At 43.6% G+C, this 24,989-nt stretch overlaps 3 protein-coding genes across 3 annotated transcripts; 2 read left to right on the top strand and 1 right to left on the bottom strand.

The window, feature by feature from the left end:
• The first annotated feature begins 430 nt into the window (after positions 1-430).
• On the top strand, positions 431-15,974 carry tm9sf3 (transmembrane 9 superfamily member 3). Its single transcript, XM_069689955.1, has 15 exons — positions 431-641; positions 2,232-2,427; positions 2,570-2,692; positions 3,984-4,144; positions 4,287-4,364; positions 4,868-4,999; positions 5,110-5,276; positions 5,635-5,729; positions 5,837-5,967; positions 7,099-7,238; positions 11,140-11,208; positions 11,298-11,444; positions 11,583-11,666; positions 11,796-11,872; positions 14,303-15,974. Exons 1-15 carry the CDS (start codon positions 549-551, stop codon positions 14,368-14,370), a joined length of 1,761 nt encoding a protein of 586 aa, XP_069546056.1. The 5' UTR covers positions 431-548; the 3' UTR covers positions 14,371-15,974.
• A 185-nt stretch (positions 15,975-16,159) lies between these two features.
• prdx3 (peroxiredoxin 3) lies at positions 16,160-20,684 on the bottom strand. Its single transcript, XM_069689957.1, has 7 exons — positions 20,588-20,684; positions 18,722-18,833; positions 18,099-18,240; positions 17,753-17,888; positions 17,527-17,630; positions 16,597-16,762; positions 16,160-16,339 (listed from the first exon to the last, which is right to left on the bottom strand). Exons 1-7 carry the CDS (start codon positions 20,621-20,623, stop codon positions 16,289-16,291), a joined length of 747 nt encoding a protein of 248 aa, XP_069546058.1. The 5' UTR covers positions 20,624-20,684; the 3' UTR covers positions 16,160-16,288.
• Positions 20,685-21,245: 561 nt separating this feature from the next.
• Positions 21,246-24,503, top strand: sfxn4 (sideroflexin 4). The gene is made up of 14 exons (XM_069689941.1): positions 21,246-21,382; positions 21,472-21,537; positions 21,606-21,662; positions 21,755-21,781; positions 21,976-22,030; positions 22,941-22,966; positions 23,051-23,104; positions 23,188-23,250; positions 23,383-23,451; positions 23,521-23,611; positions 23,696-23,811; positions 23,920-24,005; positions 24,080-24,197; positions 24,273-24,503. The coding sequence occupies exons 1-14, from the start codon at positions 21,344-21,346 to the stop codon at positions 24,348-24,350; spliced, it is 945 nt and encodes a 314-aa protein (XP_069546042.1). The 5' UTR covers positions 21,246-21,343; the 3' UTR covers positions 24,351-24,503.
• The last annotated feature ends 486 nt before the right edge of the window (positions 24,504-24,989 follow it).

Raw genomic sequence — 24,989 nt, forward strand, 5'->3', positions numbered from 1 at the left:
GTCTTTATAGATTGCTGGCAATGAGAGCTAACCTCCTAAATCCCTATCTATTGATTGGATTTGAAGTCTCAACCTGTGGTCCAAGTTACCCGCATTATGCTCAGGGGAACATGAAAACAGTCCCAACAGACAGGGGGACAGTTTGAGGTTGTTTAACAACTTTGGGTCCATTAATGGCCTCATCGGCCGGTGGACAGCTCCGCTTGTTGAGCGCGGGGATCGCGTTTCGTGCACCGACTCTCGTCAAAGGTGAAGCTCCGGTCTTGGCAGTCGGATGACGTGGCTGAAGGTTGCGGACGGTGCGCCGGCGCAGTTTCTCTAGTCACCGTTTACGCCACCGCGTTCCGCACCGACTGGAGGCCGCGAGCCACGTGACTCCGCTCAGCCAATCCGAGGCGCCCGCGATGAGCGCCCGTGAAGCGCTTTTACGCCATATGCGTACGAGAGAGCATCCCTAAAAATCTCCTCTGTCATACAACCAGGAAGAAGGTGGGATAGCCCTGCGAAGCTAACGTCCCAATCTTTCTGCACACTTTCGCCGAGAAACGATGGGCTCCTCCAGGTGGAAGGTGGCGGCGGCGACGTTTCTCGCTATCGCGGGCTGCTTATTACCGGTGGACGCAGACGAACACGAGCACACGGTAAGCGGCGGTTTGGAGAGGCCGATAGAGGAGAGGGAGCCTCGGAAATAATGGACGTGTGTGACCCGCTAACTGTAGCTGCAGCCCCACCACCACCACCACCACCCCCTCCAACAAAAACCACACAAACACCGACGTGACGGGGTTCGTGACTTCCCCCGCCGGGGCGTCGAGCCGACGAGCCTTCAGTCAGCCCGCTCACTTGTCAACACTCCTCGGCCTGAAAGTCTTCCAGGCTAACGCTCGCCCCGCTAAAGCTCGTTAGCACGTCTTCTTCCACACCGGCGGAAACTGCTCTCGAGTTTTAGCGGCCAGCCGGCGTCAGCGTGGACTTCAGCGGAGCCAAACGCGCTTCGGGATCACCGGGAGCTTCAAGCGTTGAAGGCAGATTTCACAAAACACGGTTTAAAGGAGACAATTAATGCGGAAGCGCCGTTTTTTTTTTTTTTTTTTTTTTTTTTTTTGGGGGGGGGGGGGGACATGTCGGGGCCGCGCGGCGTGTCTTGTGTCCTCTCCGTCAGACCGAGACGCCCCGATAACAGCTGCTGACACGGCCGTAAGGAGCAGGACGTCGTCTTCACGGTGTCGTGAGAGCAGTCTCAGTTGTGTGGACGGACCGAAGCGCTGATTGTAATCAAACATGGCTAACATCACTTTTTACAGCGTTGCATCTCGGTGCGTTTTGCAGTGGAGGAATGCAGAAGTACATTTACTCGAGTACTTGTGCTTTACTCGAGTATTTCCACTTGATGTTACTTTATACATTGACTGGCAAATCTTGTGCTATTGAGTCCACTACATTTGTCTGACAGCTTTTTTTTCATCCTTCTCCAGTCCAGTGAAAAACAATATTCTCCAAAGTTTTGGGGGATTTTTGAATTTGAATGTTTGTGTTAGATTGAAGGATTAAATGTTCTTTTTGTGTGCTGAGAAACCCCCCCCCCCACTACTTACATTTCAAAACCTTGTATTTGCTGGAAAATGTCAAAAAGCTGAGAACTGAACTGTTTGTCTGCGAGTGTTTTACTCTTTTAGAGAAACGCTGTTCTCACAGTGATGCTACAAACATATGATGATCCCATAAAATACCATGCATCACCACAGATGAAACTAAACGACACTATAAAGTAGTATACACTTAACTATAACAGTAAAATGCATATTAATCCAAACCATCATATTTGGCTCACCAGAGGATTTACTGCATTACTGCATACTTTTACTTTTGATACTTTAAATACATTTTGCTGATAATACTTGCATACCTTTACTTAAGTAATGAATACATGACTTTTACTTGTAGTGGAGTGTTTTCACTGTGTTATTAGTACGTTTAACTTAAGTAAAGGACCAGGATACTTCTGCCACTGTTCATTGGTTTGCATTAATTTGAATATAGCAGTGTGGCTAGCAGTGTCATTGTTGCTGTCACCGTGTTGTGACTGTAAAAGTTATCCATAACTCACACACAACTTTTCCAGTAGGATTTCTAAATTCCTCAATATAAAACCAGTAAGACTTGCAGAGCTGGTGTAGCATTTCTGGACTTCACACTAAGAGTCCTTGTGGTGTGTTTCCCCTCCCATACAGTACACAGATAAGGAGGAAGTAGTTTTATGGATGAACACCGTGGGGCCTTACCACAACCGACAGGAGACGTACAAGTATTTCTCTTTGCCCTTCTGCGCGGGCTCCAAGAAGACCATCAGTCATTACCATGAAACACTGGGAGAGGCTCTGCAGGGAGTGGAGCTGGAATTCAGCGGCCTGGACATAAAGTTTAAAGGTATTCTGCTGTTACACCGACTCTCACCTGTTCGCCTCGTATGAAGTGATAAGAGCATTAACATACCGATTTGCCTCTGAATATCTGGGTTTATTCCTTTGTCCTACATCTAATAAAAATGTGGTATTCCTGATCTCTGTAGATGAAGTCATGCAGACAACATACTGTGAAATTGACCTCGACAAAGCCAAGCGGGATGCCTTTGTCTATGCCATAAAGAATCACTACTGGTACCAAATGTACATAGACGACCTGCCCATCTGGGGTAAGTGATCCCACCTGTAGTATTTACTAGTTCTGTCTACCTCTTTCTTCTGTTTTGTTAGGAGGGATTTATTTACTTGTTGGCTAAATCACTGATCGCAAATGTTTGCAGTGACAATGGTATCGTGTGAATTGATCTGTTCATTTTGGTGCTGGAGAAATGAAACCAGTTCTTATTCATGGCTGGGCCTGTCCATTCATTCTTGCCTAGTAGGGTAAGGGGGGTACACTGTATCATGTGTCAAATAGCTCACTGAGGCACTCGGCTCGGTACCTGTGGAGAATTGTGCAGCATGTTTTTGTTCGGAATCCGTTGAATAGTTTAGTGGGTTGGTTGATTAGCTGATGGCTTCTGTGTGTTTCTCATATTTACCTTGACTGTGACGTGCTTCATAAGAAGGTTATTAATGACTCACTGTCATTACTGAATCTTCTCCAGGCTGCCACTCTGATAAGCTGTCGCTGTGATCACACAGAGGTGGTGACGGTTTGTTCAGCAGTGCCGCTCCCACCGCAACTTAAATATAACTGTGTTGGCTGAAGTTGTAGGTGGGGCACTGATATTTACTCTGACTATTCTCTGCCTTGTGTGTTACATATTTATGATTTGATCGCAATAAATAAATATAGACTTTAACCTGATGTCCGGTTTGCCAGTGTGGTGACTGAACTCCTTGTGTCTGATACGGTGAGATGTTTGGTTTGTTCACGGACAGCCTGGAGCTCCGTTAGAGCGGACCTGTTTTTAATCACTGTCTGACCTCACACACCATTTACTACAGCGGGTTGATTTAGATTCAGCTCACCTGCCGGAGGTTAGTGTGCTGGAAAAACTGCCTGCGTGGATTCATTTGTAATTCAGAGTAATGTGCATTTTTCAGAGATGTATTTTCTGTAATCAGACGCAGATGCACACTCACTAAAGCAGAAAGCATAATGTAGTGCTTCAGTAAAACAATGTTATTGCTTTTTTCATAGCTTTAAAGTTTCAGTATGTGTCACCACGGGGAGAATAACATTAGGTCTCTGTATTAAACATGGAATTAAACTGAGCTGCTTTGAGTCAGGGATGAATTTTAACTGCAGCTGAAGTTTAAAACCTGAATATAACACGTGTACAGTTGAGGTTAACAAAGTTAACGTGCAATGTGCCAAGTCACCTTTATGTGGCATTTACACACCCTGATTATAGCTGCTATATACTGTAACAAAGGACTCACTGTTTGCATCTGCCTATTTAACCACCTCGGTAAACACCAGATCTCTACTTAGTACGTGTCTTTTTTTCTCAGGTATTGTTGGTGAGGCGGATGAAAATGGAGAAGATCATTACCTGTGGACGTATAAGAAACTGGAGATCGGCTTTAACGGCAACAGAATTGTTGATGTGAATCTGACCAGCGAAGGCAAAGTCCGACTGGTGCCAAACACAAGAATCGCAATGTCTTATTCTGTGAGGACTGAATGCTCCACTCAGTGCACTTTTTTTTTTACGTGTAATGAATACTCATCTCATGTCTGTAGTGTGTGTCTTGTAATCTGATGGGACTCAAGTCATGTAAACATGTTTATGTGTTGTTTCTTTCCCATTACAGGTGAAATGGAAGAAGTCGGATGTAAAGTTTGAAGACAGATTCGACAAGTACCTCGACCCGTCCTTCTTCCAGCACAGGGTGAGTCCAATGACAAATGATCTCAGTGCTTCTTTGTGACAGCCAAGAACGCCGCCGACTTGTTGTAACAGCGCACCTGTTCAAGACCTTTAAGTAGGAGCCGGTTGAGCCTTGTTCCATGTTGGATATGATGCAAATGACCAACCAGGTTACTCGTCCTGCCCCTTTATCAGGAATCCAGCTGGGCTCTTTCTTACAGGAAGTCTTGCTGATTTAGGAGTGAATTCAAAGATTCACCAGATTCAGCAGTCAGTGAATGAAAATGATTTTCCTTCCTGCCTGGACATGTTCAATGAAGACGAGCTCTCTGGCTGCAGGGATTTGAACTAAACACTGTTTGTAGGACTTAAAACATCTTGAGCGAGTTTAAACTGAAAACATTCCCACACTTAACACACAATTCATTTCGTTTCACTCTAGTGTTAATATTTTATACATTGTTTTTGATGGAGGATGTTCTATAACGTTATTACTACAAAAATTTCACTAACTCTTGTTTTCAGATTCACTGGTTCTCGATCTTCAACTCCTTCATGATGGTGATTTTCTTGGTGGGTCTGGTGTCCATGATTCTGATGAGAACACTCAGGAAGGATTATGCCAGGTACAGCAAAGAGGAGGAGATGGATGACATGGTGAGTTTTTCTCCACATTTGTAAATAAAAACAGGTTTAAGATCAGTTGTCGAGTTTTAGAGAATTGTGGGTTTTGTCTTATTTTCTATTCGGCCTCTGCGTACCAACAGGACAGAGACCTGGGAGACGAGTACGGGTGGAAGCAGGTCCACGGAGACGTGTTTAGGCCGTCAAGCCACCCGCTGATCTTCTCTTCTCTCATCGGCTCCGGCTGCCAGATCTTCTCCGTCTCCTTCATCGTCATCATCGTCGCTATGGTCGAGGATCTGTACACGGAGTGAGTAACTGGCTTCAGGACATATTGTTGTATTGACTTTGTTCAGACGCTTATCAAATGTTTGATCTGCTCTCCATCAATGTATGGCTGAAGAAAGTTGTTCACATTAATTATCTCAAAATTAAAAAGTATTGTTTGTGTACAAATTGCTAAAAGGGCAGAAAGTAACGTTATGATTTTGTGAAGAAAACAAGTGCTGTTTTTAATCAAGCTGCCTATAATTGAGTTTAAAGCACAGAATCAGATGTGAGAGTAGGCTAAACACCACAACTACCACTTTGAAGGGGAGTAAAACCCAAACACTGTGAGAGCAGTGTTCTTTACCAGTTCCACTCATCTCATGTTTTGTTCTCTGCAGGAGAGGCTCCATGCTGAGCACAGCTATTTTTGTGTACGCTGCAACCTCTCCCGTCAACGGCTACTTTGGGGGAAGTTTGTATGCAAAACAAGGAGGTAAGAAATAAGAGTCCATGCATCATATTCTTCTGCACAGTTATTCCCTTCTTAAAAGCTGTTGGGTGTCTTATGTTTTCCCGTTTGGTTCTGTGTGACTGATCCAGGCAGGAGATGGATTAAACAGATGTTCATCGGGGCCTTTATGATCCCAGCGATGGTGTGCGGGACGGCCTTCTTCATCAACTTCATCGCTATCTACTACCACGCCTCCAGAGCCATCCCCTTCGGCACCATGGTGGGTTTTTACACTGCAACATCTCCCTCAATAACCACAGTGTTATAAAGAACATCCTCCAAGTCAGCAGCTTACAGCTGATCTGTGTCGCTCTCAGATCTGAATGAGTTGCTGCAGTTTAATCGGTCATAGACGACTGAAAAGAAAATATTATTGAAACTGTTCAAATGAAAATGATCATTTTCCTCATCTAAAGAACATAAAAACTAGAGCATGACTACCGGATTTTTGCCGCTGATATATTGGGGAGTAAAAAAAAAAAAAGAATCAGATATCAATATTTATTGACCAATATTGTCTCTCTTTCTCCCTCAAATGTGGTTATTAAACATTTCCCACAGGTATTACAGATATTTAATGGAGGCAGGGTATTTTACAGTATATTGTCCACACTGACACCAGTGTACTAAAACAGTAAATTAATAATTATAAATAAATATTATGGTCTGCAAAAAAAAAACTTTTCATATCGGCCAACATGTACACCGATATCAATATATATCTGTAAAAGGTCAATATCAGCCGATAAAATATATCGATCGGGTTTTATTAAAAACAGGTTGAACCACATTAAGCACATTACAACAAAACACTTCATGACTGGCCTCCCTAACGATGCAGATTTACAATTCATCTGTTGAGTTCAATTTTTCATTTGGTGCCAAATGTTTCCAAATTAGTCATTTTAAAAACATAAATGTTGTTCATATTTGCACCTCTGTGTGCTAATTACACACAGCTTTTAATTGTCTCCACTTAATTCTCAAGAGTTGATCAATTATAAGTGTTAAGTAATTATCCTCAAGTCAAACCATGAAAAAGACATTTTCCTGCTGCATCAGCCAAACGTGTTTCATCAACAGACCAAGAAGAAACATAAAGGTTGTTTTTGTTTTGTTTTTTCTGGTCAAATCTGAAGGTCATCTGATAGTAACCACCAGAGTGTGTGTATTTGTTTTCAGTGAGCACTGCAGTTGTACCTCAGGATGAACTCCAGCATGTCTTAAACTATCCCAACACTTTATTAAAGGTCATCCAGCTTAGACAATTAAAATAAGTAATGAGCGACCTGAAAACGAGCTGTAAATACAAACCTCCCAACTGAAACTAATCACCGCGTCTTCTCCGCAGGTTGCTGTCTGCTGTATCTGCTTCTTTGTCATTCTGCCACTAAACCTTGTGGGAACGATTTTGGGGAGGAATCTGTCCGGCCAGCCGAACTTTCCCTGCCGGGTGAACGCGGTGCCGCGGCCGATCCCCGAGAAGAAATGGTACGAGCAGCGGCCACATTAACGCTCTACTTTCTCAACTCGACTCTACTCGCTTGTTTTTGGTTTTCCATCGAGCAAACGTTGTGGATAGTCCCTGGTGTTATTCTTGGTATCGCCTCCGTTGAGGTTCTAAGCAAAGTGAGCTGACCACTGATTGGTCAGAGAGAGTCGTGCATGTGCCCAAACCTGCCGTTATTAACTAGCCAAGCTACTATAGTTACAGCAATTCTTCTTTTATTCACTGGACTTCTTGGTAAATAGAATCCTGCAAAACCACTCGGTTGGGCTGGTGTCTCGTGACATGTTGAAGATGATGTCACAGCAGTTTCATGCGGTGTAGCTGCCACATGGACGAGTCCAGTCAGTACTGGCTGCTGAAGAGGAGCTTCGGTCTCTGAGGGCAGCAAAGTCTTAGGAAGTCCGTTTGGTGACACCGAGGCAGCGTTTGAGAGCACTAGAAGACACTGTCGAAATGTAAATCAACACAAACTCACAGGAGAACTGGAACACTTTTTGAATCTAATACTTGACAGAGGTTTCATTCATTATGTTGTAAACCAGGGGTCTCAAACTCGCGGCCCGCGGGACGATATTTTGTGGCCCCCACCTTAATATGAAAGTTTAATGTTAGTGCGGCCCGCGAGTTTTATATGAATGGCACTTTACAGTGTTGTGTGCGGAGCTGAACGAACCGACCAATCACGGTGGGGTATATGGCTCTCGGGGGCGGGACATCGACCGGGCTTGATGCGAGCAGAGCAACATTTCTTAATGAGTGAAAGTGACAGCAGCGTTGCCATGGAGAGTTTTCTTCCGTGCCTGGCTGGCTGCCTCGTTTCTATTCGGCAAACGCGGACATCCGTCCCAGCGCGCTGCGTTCACAACACTTCCAAAAAAAAGTTTTTTAAGTTGCTGCCCAGCGGGACATTATACGTATATATGTCTCTCTCTGACAAAATAAATCAAAGTGATGCGTACGCGGCGAGATAAAAGAAAGGAAATAATGTAGCCTAATGTGGTCTGCAGTCACATACCGACACCTGTCCGTCGGCAATAACAGTCCCCGATAACCCGGACCAATTATAGGGTCGCACCGTTATTTGGGGGTCATTATTTTGTTATTTGCATTGCCTCACACGATGAACACTACATATATTTCTAGATGATGTCATAAACACGGCTAAACACGACAGTGACATCAAGTGGAATTAAAATATATTCCACAGCCCCAAACATGTCTTTTTCAAAGCCTGCAGTGAAGAGAAAGGTCGGTGATGAGCACAGACAATCCCAGGGAAAGTGGGAGATGCAATATTTCTTTGTTGAGCACAGGGGCACCCCGACGTGTCTTATTTGCACAGAGAAAGTTGCGGTGCACAAGGAATACAATTTGAAACGTCATTACACAACTAGACATGCTGAGGAGTATGCAAAATACCAGGGAGATGAGAGAGCCAACCGGGTTGCAAATCTTAAAACATTGTCTACTGAGGCAACAAGATTTCTTCAAGAAAGCAACCAAAGAGAATAATGCAGCAGTCGAAGCTCGCTACGTGGTTAGTGAGATGATTGCTAAGGCGGGAAAGCCATTCACAGAAGGTGAATTCGTCAAAAAGTGCATATTACAGGCTGCAAGTATCGTCTGTCCGGAAAAGAAAGGTCAGTTTAGCAACATCAGCCTTCCTGCCAACACCGTAGCAGAGCGCATTTCTGACCTGTCAAGTAACATTTATGATCAACTGTGTGAGAAAGCCAAATATTTCAGTGTATACTCAGTCGCTCTTGATGAGACCACAGACATCAGAGACACCGCCCAGCTCGCAATGTATGTCCGTGGTATCGATGACAATTTTGAAGTGATAGAGGAGTTGCTCACAGTAATCCCAATGCATGGCCAGACCACTGCTCAGGAGATATTTCACCAGCTGTGTGATGCCATTGAGAATGCCGGTTTGCCATGGAAGAGGTTTGTTGGAATAACAAGCGATGGAGCGCCATCAATGACAGGGAGGAAAAATGGACTGGTGGCACTTGTTCAAAAAAAACTGGAAGAGGAGGGTGTAGAGGAGGCCATTGCTCTGCACTGCATTATCCATCAGCAGGCCCTTTGCAGCAAATGCCTGAAGTTTGACAATGTGATGTCTGTCGTTGTGAAATGCATCAACCAAATCAGATCCAGGGGCTTAAAGCACCGAAGGTTCTGTGCTTTTTTTTTTTAGAGGAAATAGAGTCCGAAGATGGGGATGTGCTCTACTTCACCGAGGTACGTTGGCTCAGCAGGGAAACGCCTTGAAGAGATTTTTTTGAGTTGAGAGCAGAAGTGAAAGCCTTCATGGAGAAGGATGGGGTGGCTGTTCCTGTGCTAAGTGATCCCAAATGGCTCATGGACTTAGCTTTTCTTGTTGATATCACACATGAGCTTAATGTACTGAACAAGAGTTTACAAGGCCAGGGGCAACTGGTCAGTGCTGCCTATGACAACGTGAGAGCATTCTCCACAAAACTGGTGTTATGGAAAGCCCAGCTCTCTCAGACAAACCTTTGCCATTTCCCAGCATGCAAGGCACTCGTGGATGCAGGCACACCATTCAGTGGTGAGAAGCATGTTGATGCCATTTTGAAGCTACAGGAGGAATTTGATTACAGATTTGCAGACTTCAAGACGCACAGAGCCACATTTCACATTTTTGCGGACCCCTTCTCCTTTGATGTGCAAGATGCCCCTCCTGTGCTTCAAATGGAGCTCATTGACCTGCAGTGCAACTCTGACCTCAAAGCCAAGTTCAGGGAGGTGAGTGGAAAAGCAGACAAGCTTGGGCAATTTTTTGAGAGAATTGACCCCCAGCTTCCCTGAGCTTTCCCGAATGTTCAAGCGGACCATGTGCCTTTTTGGGAGCACATACTTGTGCGAAAAGCTCTTCTCCACCTTGAACTTCAATAAGTCCAAGTACAGGTCCAGACTTACTGATGATCGTCTTCAAGCCATACTGAGGGTCTCAACTGCTTCCTCCCTCAAGACAAATGTGGCTCAGCTATGCGAGAGGAAGCGCTGCCAGGTCTCTAGCAGCAAAGAGTAGGCAAGAGAAGCCATGTTCAGAAGAACAGTTCGTGTTCTTCAATGTTCCATTCATGTCCAGGACAATTCATGTTCAGAAGAACCCATTGAGGTTAAAGAACTGTTAATAAAGACGTTTAAATCTGAATACAGCAGATATAGAAGACTGAAGAAACCACACATAGTTGCTGACTAGAGAAATCTAATTATTATTATTTTATTTATTACTGATTTATTTACTTATTAATTCTTAATTTGTTTATTTATTTTTTCATCTTATTTTGTGTTAAAAAAAAAAAAATAAAGACATTTGAGAAGATTGGAATTTTTTTAACAAAGCTTTTCTTGTGGAATACCCGATGCGGCCCAGCCTCACCCAGACTCTGCCTCCAGCGGCCCCCAAGTAAATTAAGTTTGAGACCCCTGTTGTAAACTGTCAATAAAATGACACGTGATTTATCCAAACTGCTGATTTATCCAAACTGAAGCTTTTTAGCTCAGCTGATCGGTGTGAAAGCTGAACTTACAAGTGTGTTCAAGTGCTCGGCGTCAGGATTGGTGAATAAAATAGTTGAGCTGTCTGCACAAACTCTTTTAGGTTATGAGAAATGGCAAAGCAATAGAGTGTGGATGTATTAACATTTCCAACCTTGTCCGAGTCCTGTGGCCTGCTGCCAAATGGAAGAAGTAGAAGTGACTTAAGGCCACTGTCTGACTCTGCTTCAATTTCTAATCTGCCCTCCTTCTCCTCCTCTGAGCACAATAAGTCATGTAAGCCTCCCCTGCGGGGGAGTCTGACATGAGCACTCATGGACATACAGTCATATGTTGAATGTTGTGTCTCAGGTTCATGGAGCCGGCCGTCATCGTCTGCCTCGGAGGAATCCTTCCATTTGGCTCCATTTTCATAGAAATGTAAGTGTGTGCCGTGACGCCGATTTGGTTTGTGTTCTGTAAGATGATCAGATGATCGTACTGACGTGTTCTCCGTCCCCGTTTGTCAGGTACTTCATCTTCACGTCCTTTTGGGCCTACAAAATCTACTACGTGTACGGCTTCATGATGCTGGTCCTGGTCATCCTGTGCATCGTGACCGTGTGCGTCACCATCGTGTGTACGTACTTCCTGCTCAACGCTGAGGACTACAGATGGTGAGCGCACCTTTCCCACAACCATCTCTAAAAATATCAGCCACGATGTTAATGCATTGTCATCCTACCAACCTTTTAGATATCCGAATGAGTGTAGAGGATTCTGGGAGAAATACTGACCTCGTCTCTCTTTTCTAGGCAATGGACAAGCTTCCTCTCTGCTGCATCCACTGCTGTTTATGTTTACATGTACTCCTTTTACTACTATTTCTTCAAAACTAAGTAAGTTCATCCCTTAATTACGACATGACATGTCCTTTTATAGGCAAAAACAAAATCACAATGAAAGAATAAGACTTCCGAAAACTGAACTGCAGCTCTTACATGTGATTTGATCCTGTTGTTTTGCAGGATGTACGGGCTGTTCCAGACATCCTTCTACTTTGGCTACATGGCTGTGTTCAGCACCGCTCTAGGAATCATGTGCGGTGAGTCCTCCTTTAATCTGCTTGATCAAATACTGAACGACTGTCCTGAACTAAAAATACCTCCTGACAAACTTTCAGAGAATTCAGCTCTCATAAACACCAGATTTAGTCACTAAAATATACACTAAATTTATACTTGTCTCTGCAAAGGAAACAGATCGTTGCACTTAACAAGAAGCTTGATCATTCTCTCTATTCTTAATCTGTTGCATGTTTGTGCACTGCTGAAGGTCCCCTCAGAATATAGTACATTGTGCACCCGCTGCCTTTTGTGTATATAACAATGCACCCTTAAAATAACAGTAAATTACTGCACCACTCACTGAAGACCAGGTTTTTATTGGTCAGTTGCACAAATGCATTCAGCTGCTTCAGGATAGCAACGCAGCAACCCCTGACCACACCTCATTTTAAGACCAACACACCCACGAGTGTGTGATCAGTTCCTCAAAACAAAAGGATTGAAATACTGCAGTGATCACAGACACAGAGACACGGAGACACAGAGACACGGAGACACAGAGCCTGACCCATTTCATTACATGGTCTGTCTGTATCTAAAAATGCACACAAAGGCAGCTGTAATTAAATTCCACACAACTGGATTCACATATTTAAAGAATGTGGGTGGGAAAAGGTAAAGGAGTCCTGTGGTGGGAGGTTTGGGGGTGGAGGGGTGAGGTTAAAGGTAAGAGGGGGGTGGGGTTAAAAAGAAGAGGGGTGGGGTTGAAGGTAAGGGGTGGGGTTGAAGAGAAGAGGGGGTGGGGCTAAATATAGGGGGTGGAGTTACATAGAAGAGGGGGTGGGGTTGAAGGTAAGGGGGTAGAGTTAAAGAGAAGAGGGGTTTAGAAGTGAGTTTCTCAGGAAGCAGGCTTGTTCTGCCTGTTCTTTTTTCTTCCCCTCTTCTTCTTTGTTTTCTCTTTTCTCTCTGTCGTTTCTTTCTCCACCTTCTCATCTTCTTTTCTTTCTTTCCCCTCATTTTCCAGCTGCTCTTCCTTTCCTCCATCTTCTCCTTGTCCTCCTGCTCCTTCTGATCTTTCTTGTCCAGCTGATCTTTCATGTTGAATGTGAGCTGCCGGAAAGAGAAAGACAGTAAATATTATATTGTACTGAAACAAGCTGTTAAGATCCAACATGCTGTTGTTGTGAAGTAAAGTGATCAGCTGAGGCAGCGTACCTGAAGCTGGTTGTTCCTGGAGTTGAGGAGTTGGATCTCTTCCTCTTCCTCTTCTCCTCCTGTTTTTGAAACAGTTGATCACAGAGTGGCTCCTTCTCCTTCTCCTGCACTGTCCTCCCTCCTCCCTTCATCTCCTTCCATTAGAGGCTTGTCCTCCTTCAGAGACTTGTTGTCCTCCTTCAGAGACTTGAGTGGAGGTTGTCTTTCAGTCCCTGTACTGTTGAATTTGGAGGAAGCTGCTCAGTGTGCTGCCTCTTTGTTGCAGCTGGGCGGTACTGAACCGATGTGTGCCGACCCAAATACCTGGAACATAACATATCAATACGTGTGATTGATCGTTAAGATGGAGACAGGGAAAAAAAAGACCTGTACTTGTATTTATTGATAAAACTACCGTTTTATAAGGACAGGAATCATTGGCGCACTCGTCAACTCAAATTTTGACATATTTGATCAAAACCAGAACATTTAATACGCTATTCTTAAAAGCGCTGACACAGTAAGATTTTATTTATTGTTATTCTCAAACAAAGCTTTTGATTGCTAATTTTCAATTATCATGAAGTTATAGTAAAACCACTGTGGGAAAATATCCACCTGGTATTTTTGGATGATATATTAAAGCGCTGCGTCCCGGGTGTTTGACTGCTCAATGTGTCCACTCACTCCTTTATTAGATCATATCACTCCTTTATTAGATCATCTCACTCCTTTATTAGATCATATCACTCCTTTATTAGATCATCTCACTCCTTTATTAGATCCGTTCACTCCTTTATTAGATCATCTCACTCCTTTATTAGATCCATTCACTCCTTTATTAGATCCATTCACTCCTTTATTAGATCATCTCACTCCTTTATTAGATCCGCTCACTCCTTTATTAGATCATCTCACTCCTTTATTAGATCCGTTCACTCCTTTATTAGATCATCTCACCCTTTTATTAGATCCGCTCACTCCTTTATTAGATCATCTCACTCCTTTATTAGATCCGCTCACTCCTTTATTAGATCCATTCACTCCTTTATTAGATCCGTTCACTCCTTTATTAGATCCGCTCACTCCTTTATTAGATCATCTCACTCCTTTATTAGATCCGCTCACTCCTTTTAGATCTGCTCACTCCTTTATTAGATCTGCTCACCTGTCCTCATTCTGTCCTGTGATGATGCACCTGCAGAGTTCCAGCACACCGTGATGCATTGAGCTGTTGATCTAAATGGAAACTCACCATCTGGTTTGCTCTCCAGGTGCCGTTGGCTACATGGGAACAAGTGCCTTTGTGAGGAAGATCTACACAAATGTGAAAATTGACTAAGCAGCGAAGCAGCAACACAGAGATGTTCATGGATCGGTGTATCCTGAAAGACGGCGGGCACAAGTCATCCTTTATTACTTTTCTTTCTTGCAAAGAGATCGTGTGAATCTCGATTTGTACAATGTAGTTTTTCCATTTTTTTTCTGAACGAATTTCAAGGCCGCACGTCAACGCGAAGAAACCTGCGGAAGAGAAATCCAAACACCGAGTTCTGTTTTTATCAGTTGCTTTCACACCAACGTTGGGGCGAATGTTTAAGGCTGACACGGCTTCTCTTTCCAACCCAGTCCCACCTGAAACTAGAGAACATAAAACCTTTATGGATGGAATAGTGTAGCTCTCTTCAGTGAAGAGGCCTAAGTGTATTGAGAGCCTTTGTTCTGTTGCGTCAGAATATCGGAGAGTTGGCTTTGTGTCCGTGTTCTGACTCGATTTCTATTTTGTATTCTCGAAGTCACTCGAAACATCGTAACTGCACCAGTCCGGTAGTTTGTTCCCGTTTCCTTCCACTGCAAAAACCAGGTGATAGAAAAACCTGTCGATAATCATTCCCCCATCTCCACGACTCTCGATCCCCCCCCGTCGCTCCAGTAGCAGTCCATCCAGTCAACATGAGATTTTAGTTCTGCTGTAGTTTACTGTACAAACGAGAGCAGAGCGACTGAGCAGCAGATGAGGTACAGTAAGAACCGATTTTTAAATGGATGTTTGATGTGATCCCATTTCCCTGTTTAGTCTTATGTTTTCTTAATGTTTGGGTTTGAATGAAGTCTACTTGTAAAGATAATATATGGATGGGGGGGGGAGTGTATATAACCTTAATAATGTACCTTTAGATGTAGATCCCAGATGTATTTTCGTTGTACAGATTTACTACAGGGTGTTTTTTTTAAAATGAATCCTTCAGTTCAAAACAAAACCAGATCTATTTTGTTTTGTTTTGTTTTTCTTCCTCCTTGTTTGGTGCTTGGGGTGGGGCTGGTGGCGCTGTTACATCTTGCCTGAAATTGCATGAAGTTTTCACCAAACCATCAAATTTCACTTCAGTCAGCGCTGTCCGGTTTGTTTGTTTGTTTGTTTGTTTGTTTCTTCTGATTGTGAGCATCTCCTCAGCTTCAAAATGTAGAAGGTACATTTTGATGCCCTGTAGATCTGCTTCTGGACACCTCCTTTTTGGATTTCATGTATTATTTAAAGCTTTAAAAGGCTCTACATCTTCTGGTAAGCCGTCTCCCTCACGTTCTTTCTGTTGCCTAACCTGAAACATCATTTGTGAATGTCAGAGGGAATGAGGCAGTTGCTTTGTTTCTGCAAACATACTGTACAAAGTGACATTTATGTACACTTAAAAAAAAATCTAGATGTTTTCATAACCACACACAGAGCTGCGGAGTGTGTCAAATGCTTTTTTTCCCATTTTGTGTAAATACAGTATGTACCCTCCTTGTATGACAAGTGGCAATGCCTTTTTTTCTAATATCCAGTTCTCCCCCACTGAAGTTGATTTTGGCACCTCATGTTGTGTACCGATGTCGGATGAGACATTTTCAACCTGCATATTAACTTGCTGTAAAAAGAGAAAATAAACATGTTTATGTACAGGGGTTATTAAGTGTGGGTTTGACTTTGATGGTAAATGTTTTGGAGATAGTAGAGCAGCCGGAAGTTGTGCAGAAACACTGACAGGATATGAAAGTAGTTCAGTTCAGTGTGGAAAAGAAGAAGAACCGCAGGTAAACTGGTGGTCAAACAGTCGACACCACAATGTGGCACATAAATAAGGCAGCGCTGTCATTTATCAAGAATATATTTATTATTAATCAGCTGTGGATGACTAGATACATCTAATAATCTGTGAAGTGAGGGAACAGATTTATTTTAGATGCTGTGAACAGTTTACTTTGTTGTTGTGAACTCTTCAGTTGACTTTTTCAAAGTATTCCTTGGATCCTGCAGGCGTCGGCTTGATCTGCAAAGTTACACAAGAAGAACGTCATCACACCTCAGTTGGAGCCGTCTCGCACCAAACTCGTGTATCTACTGCATATTTTAAAGCAACGCTTCCTCTTGATTGTTTTTCCCGAACACGCGCATATGAACACGCGCGCACGCCGTGAATAATGAATGAGACGGTGGTAAACGCGCTGTCGGTCCACAGCAGCTGACAGACGCGGGTCTGCTTCAGTCCTGAATGGACTGAATGTGGCCGTATCCACGGTGACTCACCGTCGGGGACTTGGGGGTCCAGCTGGCCGGGCACACCTCTCCGTGAGTCTCCACGAACTGGAAGGCCTTCACCAGACGGAGGGTCTCCTGTACACAGCGGCCCACCGGCAGGTCGTTCACGCTCATGTGTCTCACCACGCCGTTGGGATCGATGATGAAGAGGCCTCTGAGGGACCACATCACATCATATCATAGATCACATCACATCAGCCTGCTTTCTAAACAACACTTCAAGCTCTAGTTTTCTACCGAACAGAAACGCAACACATTAAACACAAATAAGCAAAAACAGAATTGTAAATATCAAAGCAACATGAAATCAGTGTTCTGGGAAGAAAAACTGTTCACCAACATAATGAATACAAAAATAAAGGGCTGAATTAAATGTAGCATTAAATGGGTCAATGTGTTCTAAAACCCACCGCTTCCTATCGACTACAATAGATGAATGTACAACACGCATGTGATCCTCTGACATTTCAACCACTAGTTTCCTCCGACGTGAAAAAAAAAAAACTACAAATGCGGAGCTGCGAGTATGAACATGAACATTTTACCAAAGCATCGTCTGAACGCTGCACGGAACAGACGGCAGACGCATTTTTTCTTCACGTCGGGCCGAGTGGGCAAAATAAAAGTCAACAAAAGCCACGTCCTGCAGAAACAGTGCTGCGCTGAAGTCGGCGCTTTGAAGAGCAGCGGCAGATAAATGGAAGATAACCGATTTCTCTCGGGTTGTTACGACTGCTGCATTCGTCTCTGCTGGTTCGTCTTCTCTGTTTCTTCGCTGTGTTTCACCTGAAGTTGTTGTAATGTTGCATCACTCTTCATGACAACAATATGCCCGTAGGTTGTGTTGGAAATGATATCCTGACGTGTTAAATTACAGAAGAGCAACGTTTCCGGATCCGTCTGCCACGGCGGACCCACCTCAGAGCGATGCCCGGAGCCTCCAGCAGGACCCCGTAGTCTCTGGAGATCTGCTTGGTGAGGTCCGACAGAAGGGGGATGTGGATGTGGCCCAAACCTCCAGTCTGATGAAACACCAGGGAAATAAAACCACACATAAGCGCCGCAGCCGGTGCGCAGCTCACGACAACTGCATCGCAAAGTGCCGCGAACACAACAGACAAACGAGACCTGACGACGTCCGTACCTTTCGCGGCGTGTTGGTCCAGGCCAGGTGGGTGAAGTGAGAGTCCACAGACACTCCCACCACCTCACAGTTCACGTCGTGGAACTCGCTGGCCTTGTCGCTGAAGGAGATGATCTCCGTCGGGCACACGAATGTGCTGCAGAGGAACGGAGGCGGGGGAAAATGAAAAGGCGGCGGGAGTTAAATCACTAAAGAAGCGCGGTGCAGCCGCAGACGATCGGCGAGGAGGAATTTCTTTTCTGTTCGTTCAACACTTCCATTCATTTATACTGATGTTCCGCGGAGGCGGCTGAACATCACTTAACGTTCACACGCTCACGTCCGACGGCCGCTCGTGAACACTCACAAGTCCAGAGGGTAGAAGAAGAGGACGAGGTATTTGCCCTTGAAGTCGGCCAGATTCATCTCCTTGAACTCCCCGTTGTGGACGGCCGTGCCCTTAAAGGCAGGAGCAGGCTGAGTGACGGCGGCCGACCGCCGGCAGGAGCCTGAAACACACACGTTACGCTATTTATCCATTCATCAGGATACACCTTTTTCTTTTTCAGATTCGTGCTGTGTAAAACGGGAACGTGTCGCAATCCCGAATGAACCAGGAAAGAAACACGGCTTCTTCAGTGAAGAGGACATTTACAGAAGAGTTATGAACCTGCGCGAGACTGTAAACGCTCGTCTTTGTTTAGAACCAAATCTACATGTTCAGTATTTTAGTTCATAAATCTTTACCGACCGCAGCTTGGACTCATTTATCTAAAACACAGAATGATAAAAAAACTTAAAACCGTTGCGTTCTGGGGGGGAAGGCAACGATTTCATTTTATTGTGTCTTCTGCCAATTATTTTCTTGACCTATTAATGAATGGTTTGTCCTTTAAAAATAATAACAATAATAATAATAATAATAATGGGTAGAAAACAGAATAATATCCATCCATCAGCTGCTCCTGACTGATGTGGTTCTGTACGTACTGGTGGAGAAACAGGATCTGTGCAGCGCAGCAGCACTGAGGACCCTCGCTGCCCCGGAGGCTTCATGTCGGCAGGCCGCTGATACTTTCAGCCCCGCTGCTGCAACCTGGGCCTGAAAACAGAGACGTCCACTCAGCATCGACAAATACGCTGGAAAACACACTTTGCTCCTCTTCATTAGCAGCTTGAGAGACTCGTTTTGTTCACTGTAACCACGTTTTGGTTCTTTAGCTGGCAGCTGAATCTAAAGCCCTTTAAAAGCTCTCACGTTTTAATTCAAGGTTCAAAGCCGTGAAAGAATTCATCCCGCACGAGAGGAAAAATGTCCTTCATCGTTTTCTTTCATCGCTACCGTGTTAGAGTCTAGTGAACATAATAATGCCGAAATACAAGAATCTCCATCGCTCGGTGGTGGAGGTTGTTTTTATGAGCAGCTTCATGAGGCAGCGCACAGAAACCAGCAGCTTTGATGCAGATTCTCCAGTTTGAACACGACCGAGTGCTAATCCTCATCCAGGATTACCTGCTATTCCTTCAGCCGTCACACTGAGGCTCACATGGAGGAATCACGTTGTACATAGTGAATAAAAAGAAATTCAAAAAGTATTTCATTTAATCTTTTTTTTTTTGGTGTTTTAGCACAATTTGTTGTCATAGCTCCAAATAATAAAGGCTACGTAAAATATATTTAAAATACAGTCAGATATCCACAACACTTCAATAATACAGGAACTACTTTCGGCTTTTAGATGCAACTTTTCACGAGTTATGAATATCATAATAGTTGGTCCCTATATACTGATACTGTGTGTGTGTGTTTAGGAGTTAATTGGGTAAAGATGTCCCCTGAGTTTTAATGATCAACATGCACCACCTTCACGTAAGAAAAGTAATATATCTTCATTAAAATTGTGTTAATGCTTCCTTCAGATATCAAAGTTCACCTGCAAAAGTGACGTCTGGTACTTAATGCTGATGAGGACTTTACTGCCACCTACTGGCCAAGACAAGCTTGTTTGTTTGTAGTGTGTTCGCTGATATTTTGTAAAACTAAGTTTGTCTGGACAGATTCGCTCAATCTGTCAAAAAAAAATAAAAATGAATCTAAGTGTCAACAAAGTGCTAAAATCAGAGTGCACAACATGCTTTCTGATGTGGATTTAATGTTGTGGGAAACAGAAACTGAAGAAAATATGATCAATTACAAGTATTTTCAGCTAAATAGTGAACTTACTTTCTGTAATAAAAAAGTATTAATCCCGGTCAAGATCCTCAATTGTTTACATTTTTTTTTACATTTATTTAAAAACGGCCATTATAATGAAAGTCTGTGTCCTCCGAGCTGCTCCGTCAGCAGAACAACCCACATCTCTCTCGGCCTGCAAACTACAAACACAGTAGGAAGCTGCATGCGGATATTTCCATACACTGAAGATATTAAACTGAACTTCTGTTGTTGTTGTTGTTGTTTACTTCCACCTTTAAAGATGAAAGATGCTGCACTCATTGTTGACGGACATGTCAGAGCAGCGCGTCATCACCGACACGGTCTGCGTCACATCAACCCGACAAACAGACATACTTCGTTTTCTGTTTGTTTTTTTCTACGTTTCAAAACAAACCAAAACATCTATAAATGAACTTGAAACACATTCGTGTCACGCAGCGGCCGCGGACCAGAGGTTGAACACCGGTCCTCCGGTTCAAATGTGCGACACACACACACACACACACACACACACGACAGCGGCTGTGTTCAGAGGGGGGATATTAAACGATACCTGCTACCGACCCGCTTCAACACGGACTAACGAGCATGAAACTGAGGCCGAACAACGCGACGCGGTGTGTGTCGGTCTCACTTACAGAGGTCCTGAGAAGACGTCCTACGGTGGCTGCCATTTTGGATTATGTCACGATGAGGGCGGTCTGAGCGGGTAATTACGTCATGTACGCACGTGCTCGACGCAAACGCACTCCTATGAAAAACTAAAACAAAACATAAAAATAAAGCGTTCACCTGCATGATATTTCTCTGGCTATTCAAATAAAAGAGCTAAAAACAGCGGTGGAAAACTGACAGCGACAAATTGTGCGCTAAAGAAGACACCACGTGCTGCGTTCAGGTGCTCCTAACTGATGTTAGGAAAAATAGATCGAGTAATAATTTAAGCTTCACGTGAAAATAATGAATAGGACTAAAACAAATATTAGCGTAGGTTCTACTGATTGGAAATATATGGTAAGTATTTTTTTGGTCAAAAGTATAAGTTTTAGGAGTCTGGTTGTAAAAAAAAAAAAAAAAGGCTGCACGTGGAAGGTTGTGTTGTTTTTGTTCATCACATTTAGCATTTAGCAGGAAAAGCTGCATTTGTTCTCTCAGCTCAACAAACTAAACACAACTTGGGTAACATAGAAACATTACAACAAAAAAAACAAAAAAACACAACCTCTGATATTTCCGACGGTCCTGAATGTAGCGTAAACCCGCTTACTCTGATCACGTGACTGAAGGCGGACATAGTTTCTAAATGACCTCAAAAGCATGAGAACCGCATGCTTGTACTGCAGTCTTATTGCAAGTTGCTTAATGGATGAAAAGTAAATGTCCTGGTTGTTCCCATGGATCCTAATCTGTTCCAGTGGAAGACACAGGGACAGGTAACCGCACAGCAGTGGTTCAACATGCAGAGCATCACACTCACAACACTGGGACATACTGTGACAGGTGAACTGTTCCTCCTCTACAGTCTTTCCTGGGTCGACTGCAGACCTGGGTTCACCTCCTCGATCCGACCCTGCTGCTCTCCTCTGATGTAAGTAGCCTCTTGGCTGATCCGACTGTGACCTGAGCTGATGTTTACAGTCTCTCTGCTCTCCTCAGGCTGAAATACGGAAAGCCCACGCGTCTATTGCAAGTGGAGAGAAGCTAGATAAAAAGGTCAGATGATGTTTCAGGAGTTTTGAGTGCGGACTGGTCCATCAGTCAGCCATATGAATTATGTGACATCTTTGCTGTGTTTCCTCCTGCAGGATGAACCCGCACGGATCCTTGCGCTTGTAAGTCCTGCCTGAAACAACCCGAGATTTGTTTCTAAATAATTCCCTTTTCTTTTTTTTTTTTCCTGCTTTCAGGGCGCAATAAGGCCCAGCTGTAATACAGAGTATCTTTAAATATATTCAGATGTTTATGTTTCAGTTTGAAAGATTTTAATGTGTAACGTCCTGACGTTTAAAACGCTCTGTGTTTACAGTCGTCTGTCCACGCCGACGCCGGTGCTCCTCTTCCACTGGTTTTCCGTCCTCCAGGTAACATCTGTGACATTTAGGCTTCAACAGATGTTTAATCGTTTCCATCCAGGACCGTGATTCTCAGCTGCTCCAGACTCAGGACACACATTTTCCCACATTTTTGAGCCATTCAAGTTCATTTCAAAATAGTGCTGTAATACTTTGTAAACTGTTAAAAACACGATAACGATAAAGAAGTGCCACAAAAGTTCAGCCGGGGCAAAAAAACAAAAAAAAAAACAATGAAATAAAAATGCAGACTTCTCTTGAATTACAGGGAGATTTGCTTTTCACACCATTTTAAATCGGTGATGCCGATCACGTTTCAAGAATCTAAACTGTAGGATATTATGGGAGAAAGGCAGAATTCTTTTGAATGGACATTTCTTATTCTAACTGTGTTTACAGATGCTCAGCTGAGAGATAACTACTTATTTTGGAGAGTATTTTGGACAATGCTGACAGCAAACTGCTGCTGCTGCAACACTGCATGACAGGAAACGCATGTCCTTCAAAATAAAAGCCATGCATCAGAAAACTGTTATAATGTAAAATAAACTTCTTTCCCACCTAACTTTTTGTTTTCACGCGCATATCCGTGAAGACCTCACGATGGCAACCGCTACTCACTTTTGGGTCACAAACCACCTGTTGAAAACCATTGAATTAGGATGTAATGCATTCACATTGTTTAATAGTTAAACATATTAAAACTGTTCTTAAAGAAATGCTTTTGTGGTCAGGCAGTTGTGTTATTTACTGGCATTCAATCAACAAGTGCTGCATTTAGTAATTTCTTATAGACATCTCGCATTATAATTTTCATAAATGTAGCAAAGTGTATATAATGTACAACATGTAATATAGTATCACAGACCCAGTTTGACATGAGATGCTGATGCCTTCCCGTCTGTTTCTTTCCCTCCAGCCTTGTTGCCGATATCCGGTCCTTTGGTACGTGTCTCCATAACTTAACCATGATTCTTCTCTTCTTTGTTCCCGGTAGTGATTGTTAAAGCAACATTTTCTTTCTTTCAGTTTGTTGCCAGCCTTTTGCCACACAGTAGTGTGAAACCTGCTCTGTTCTGGCAGGTAATGAAACACGTTCATCACATAAATTAAAAACACGTGGCTGTAATGTTATGACTGATAAATGTTTAAATGGATCTTTTCAGTTTTTGCTGCAGAGTTACAGCGCCGGGTTCAACTATGCAAACAGAAACTCCTCAACAGAGCCGGTAACATGTCTTTTAAACTTTTAAAGTATATTCAATTATGAGACGATGACGTCATCAGACTAAATTGCTCCCATTGGCTTGAATCCTTGTTGTTTCTGCTTCAGTGTGTCGCTCTTTATGTCTCCCCACCAGGACAAGAAGACGTCTCTGAGGCAGCTCCTGTTGGTCGCTGGGACGGTCTCCTACGCGACGTGCGGCGGGGTGTGTACGAGGGTGAAACTTTTTATCTTTAAAAGAGCTGCTGTTGATTAAACTATCTTTTGTTCACAGGCTCTTCCTCAGATCTTCATCAGCCGGCTCGGTGTAAGAAGCCCACCGGTCCAGACTTTCTTCAGGTCAATATTACCAATCCCTCTCTCAGGTAACTCCTTTATTCTGAGACCGTGTAAAAAAGCCACATGGGCTGATGTAGCTTTTTCCTAACATGCGGTGTAACTCTCTGCAGCTGCTCTGGCCTTCTTCAGCGTGTTCACCGTCAGAAGTGAGGAGACAGAACGAGGCATCCAGGTGTTCGACGACGATGGGAATCCTGTGGGCATCTCTAAAGCAGCAGGAGAAAAGGTCAGAAAGAAGTCAACAGACAAACATGAGTCATCTCATCTAAAACCTGCAGTATAACTTATCTTTTTTTTTTTCTTCTTAAAAAAAAAAAAAAAAAAAAAAAATCAGGCCGTGATGGAAACTGCTTTGTCCAGAGCGGCTCTGTTTGGTGCCACCGCTGCTCTTCCTAATCTGCTGGTGTTGCTCTTGAAGAGGTCAGCCGCTCTTAAACTCAGTTCTCTTTAAGACCACGTGGACAAACTCCCAACTGACAGACTGTCCTTCACAGAACAAGATTCTTCCAGAGGAACTCCCTGCTCGTCGCTCCTTCCCGCCACATAAGCGCTGCGTTGGCCCTGGGCCTGATGATTCCCGTCTCCTTCAGTCTCTTCCCACAACTAGGAACGGTGAGATCCTCCCGCTCTGCTCGTCACGTCCTCCGTGTGCGTCGACTCCGGCTGACGCTGACCTTGTTTCTACAGGTGAAGAGGGAAGAGCTGGAGGAGGAGCTGCAGGCGGGAGCAGCCGGCCGACAGTTGTTCTACCACCGAGGACTCTGACGGACACAAGAAACCCAAACACACGGCGGCCGTCGCCGGAGAGCACGAGAGGAAACGTCAGCTTTAACATCCTGCAAGCACAAACTGTACAATGCATGATTCGTGTGGAACATGTAGATACACCACAACAAGCAAGAAGCCACTTTTTCATAGTAAATTTATTGAGCTGGAATATTAGATGTATTTATAGATATAGCAAATATTACATAATTTTATTACAAGTTCATGAAAATACATTTAGTTTTAAAGTTACACGAGCATCTCCACGTATTACACCGATTTAAAATACTGAGGCACAAAACCATCTGTTTGGCAACGTGGTTTAAAAATGAATTCAACAGTAAAACAACTGTGCTGATTACACGTCAATTAAACAACAGAACCTGAACCGTGACACACGCAATGCAATACAAATCAACGAGGACGTGGCAGCATCAGCTGCAGAATGTGAAACTCTGTTTGAACAAACACTCGTGTCTTTAGTAAAATACAAAATGTGACTTTGTTAAAAAGAAAAAAAAAACATGTGCAATGTCTGTTGGTGTTTTGGTCTGATAACCATGAACAACGAGGTTTCCATCAACTGACTCCATCTTAATTATAATATGTGCTCGTCACTGCTGCTCAGATACATCTGGT

Source organism: Brachyistius frenatus, unplaced genomic scaffold, assembly GCF_029030835.1.
Source record: "Brachyistius frenatus isolate BFR_SWC_R1_liver_20210118 unplaced genomic scaffold, ASM2903083v1 Contig_8, whole genome shotgun sequence".
NCBI lineage: Eukaryota > Metazoa > Chordata > Actinopteri > Embiotocidae > Brachyistius > Brachyistius frenatus.

Excerpts from the sequence above, each read along its gene's own strand:
- tm9sf3 (XM_069689955.1), top strand. The coding sequence starts at position 549 with ATGGGCTCCTCCAGGTGGAAGGTGGCGGCGGCGACGTTTCTCGCTATC. Across the intron at positions 5,277-5,634 it reads GTCGAGGATCTGTACACGGA|GAGAGGCTCCATGCTGAGCA; the intron begins GTGAGTAACTGG and ends TGTTCTCTGCAG. Across the intron at positions 5,730-5,836 it reads TTTGTATGCAAAACAAGGAG|GCAGGAGATGGATTAAACAG; the intron begins GTAAGAAATAAG and ends TGACTGATCCAG.
- prdx3 (XM_069689957.1), bottom strand. The coding sequence starts at position 20,623 with ATGGCAGCCACCGTAGGACGTCTTCTCAGGACCTCT. Across the intron at positions 17,631-17,752 it reads GGACCAACACGCCGCGAAAG|ACTGGAGGTTTGGGCCACAT; the intron begins GTACGGACGTCG and ends GTGTTTCATCAG. Across the intron at positions 16,763-17,526 it reads GCTCCGGGCATCGCTCTGAG|AGGCCTCTTCATCATCGATC; the intron begins GTGGGTCCGCCG and ends GTGGTCCCTCAG.
- sfxn4 (XM_069689941.1), top strand. The coding sequence starts at position 21,344 with ATGGATCCTAATCTGTTCCAGTGGAAGACACAGGGACAG. Across the intron at positions 23,612-23,695 it reads ATTACCAATCCCTCTCTCAG|CTGCTCTGGCCTTCTTCAGC; the intron begins GTAACTCCTTTA and ends AACTCTCTGCAG. Across the intron at positions 24,006-24,079 it reads CTGGTGTTGCTCTTGAAGAG|AACAAGATTCTTCCAGAGGA; the intron begins GTCAGCCGCTCT and ends TGTCCTTCACAG.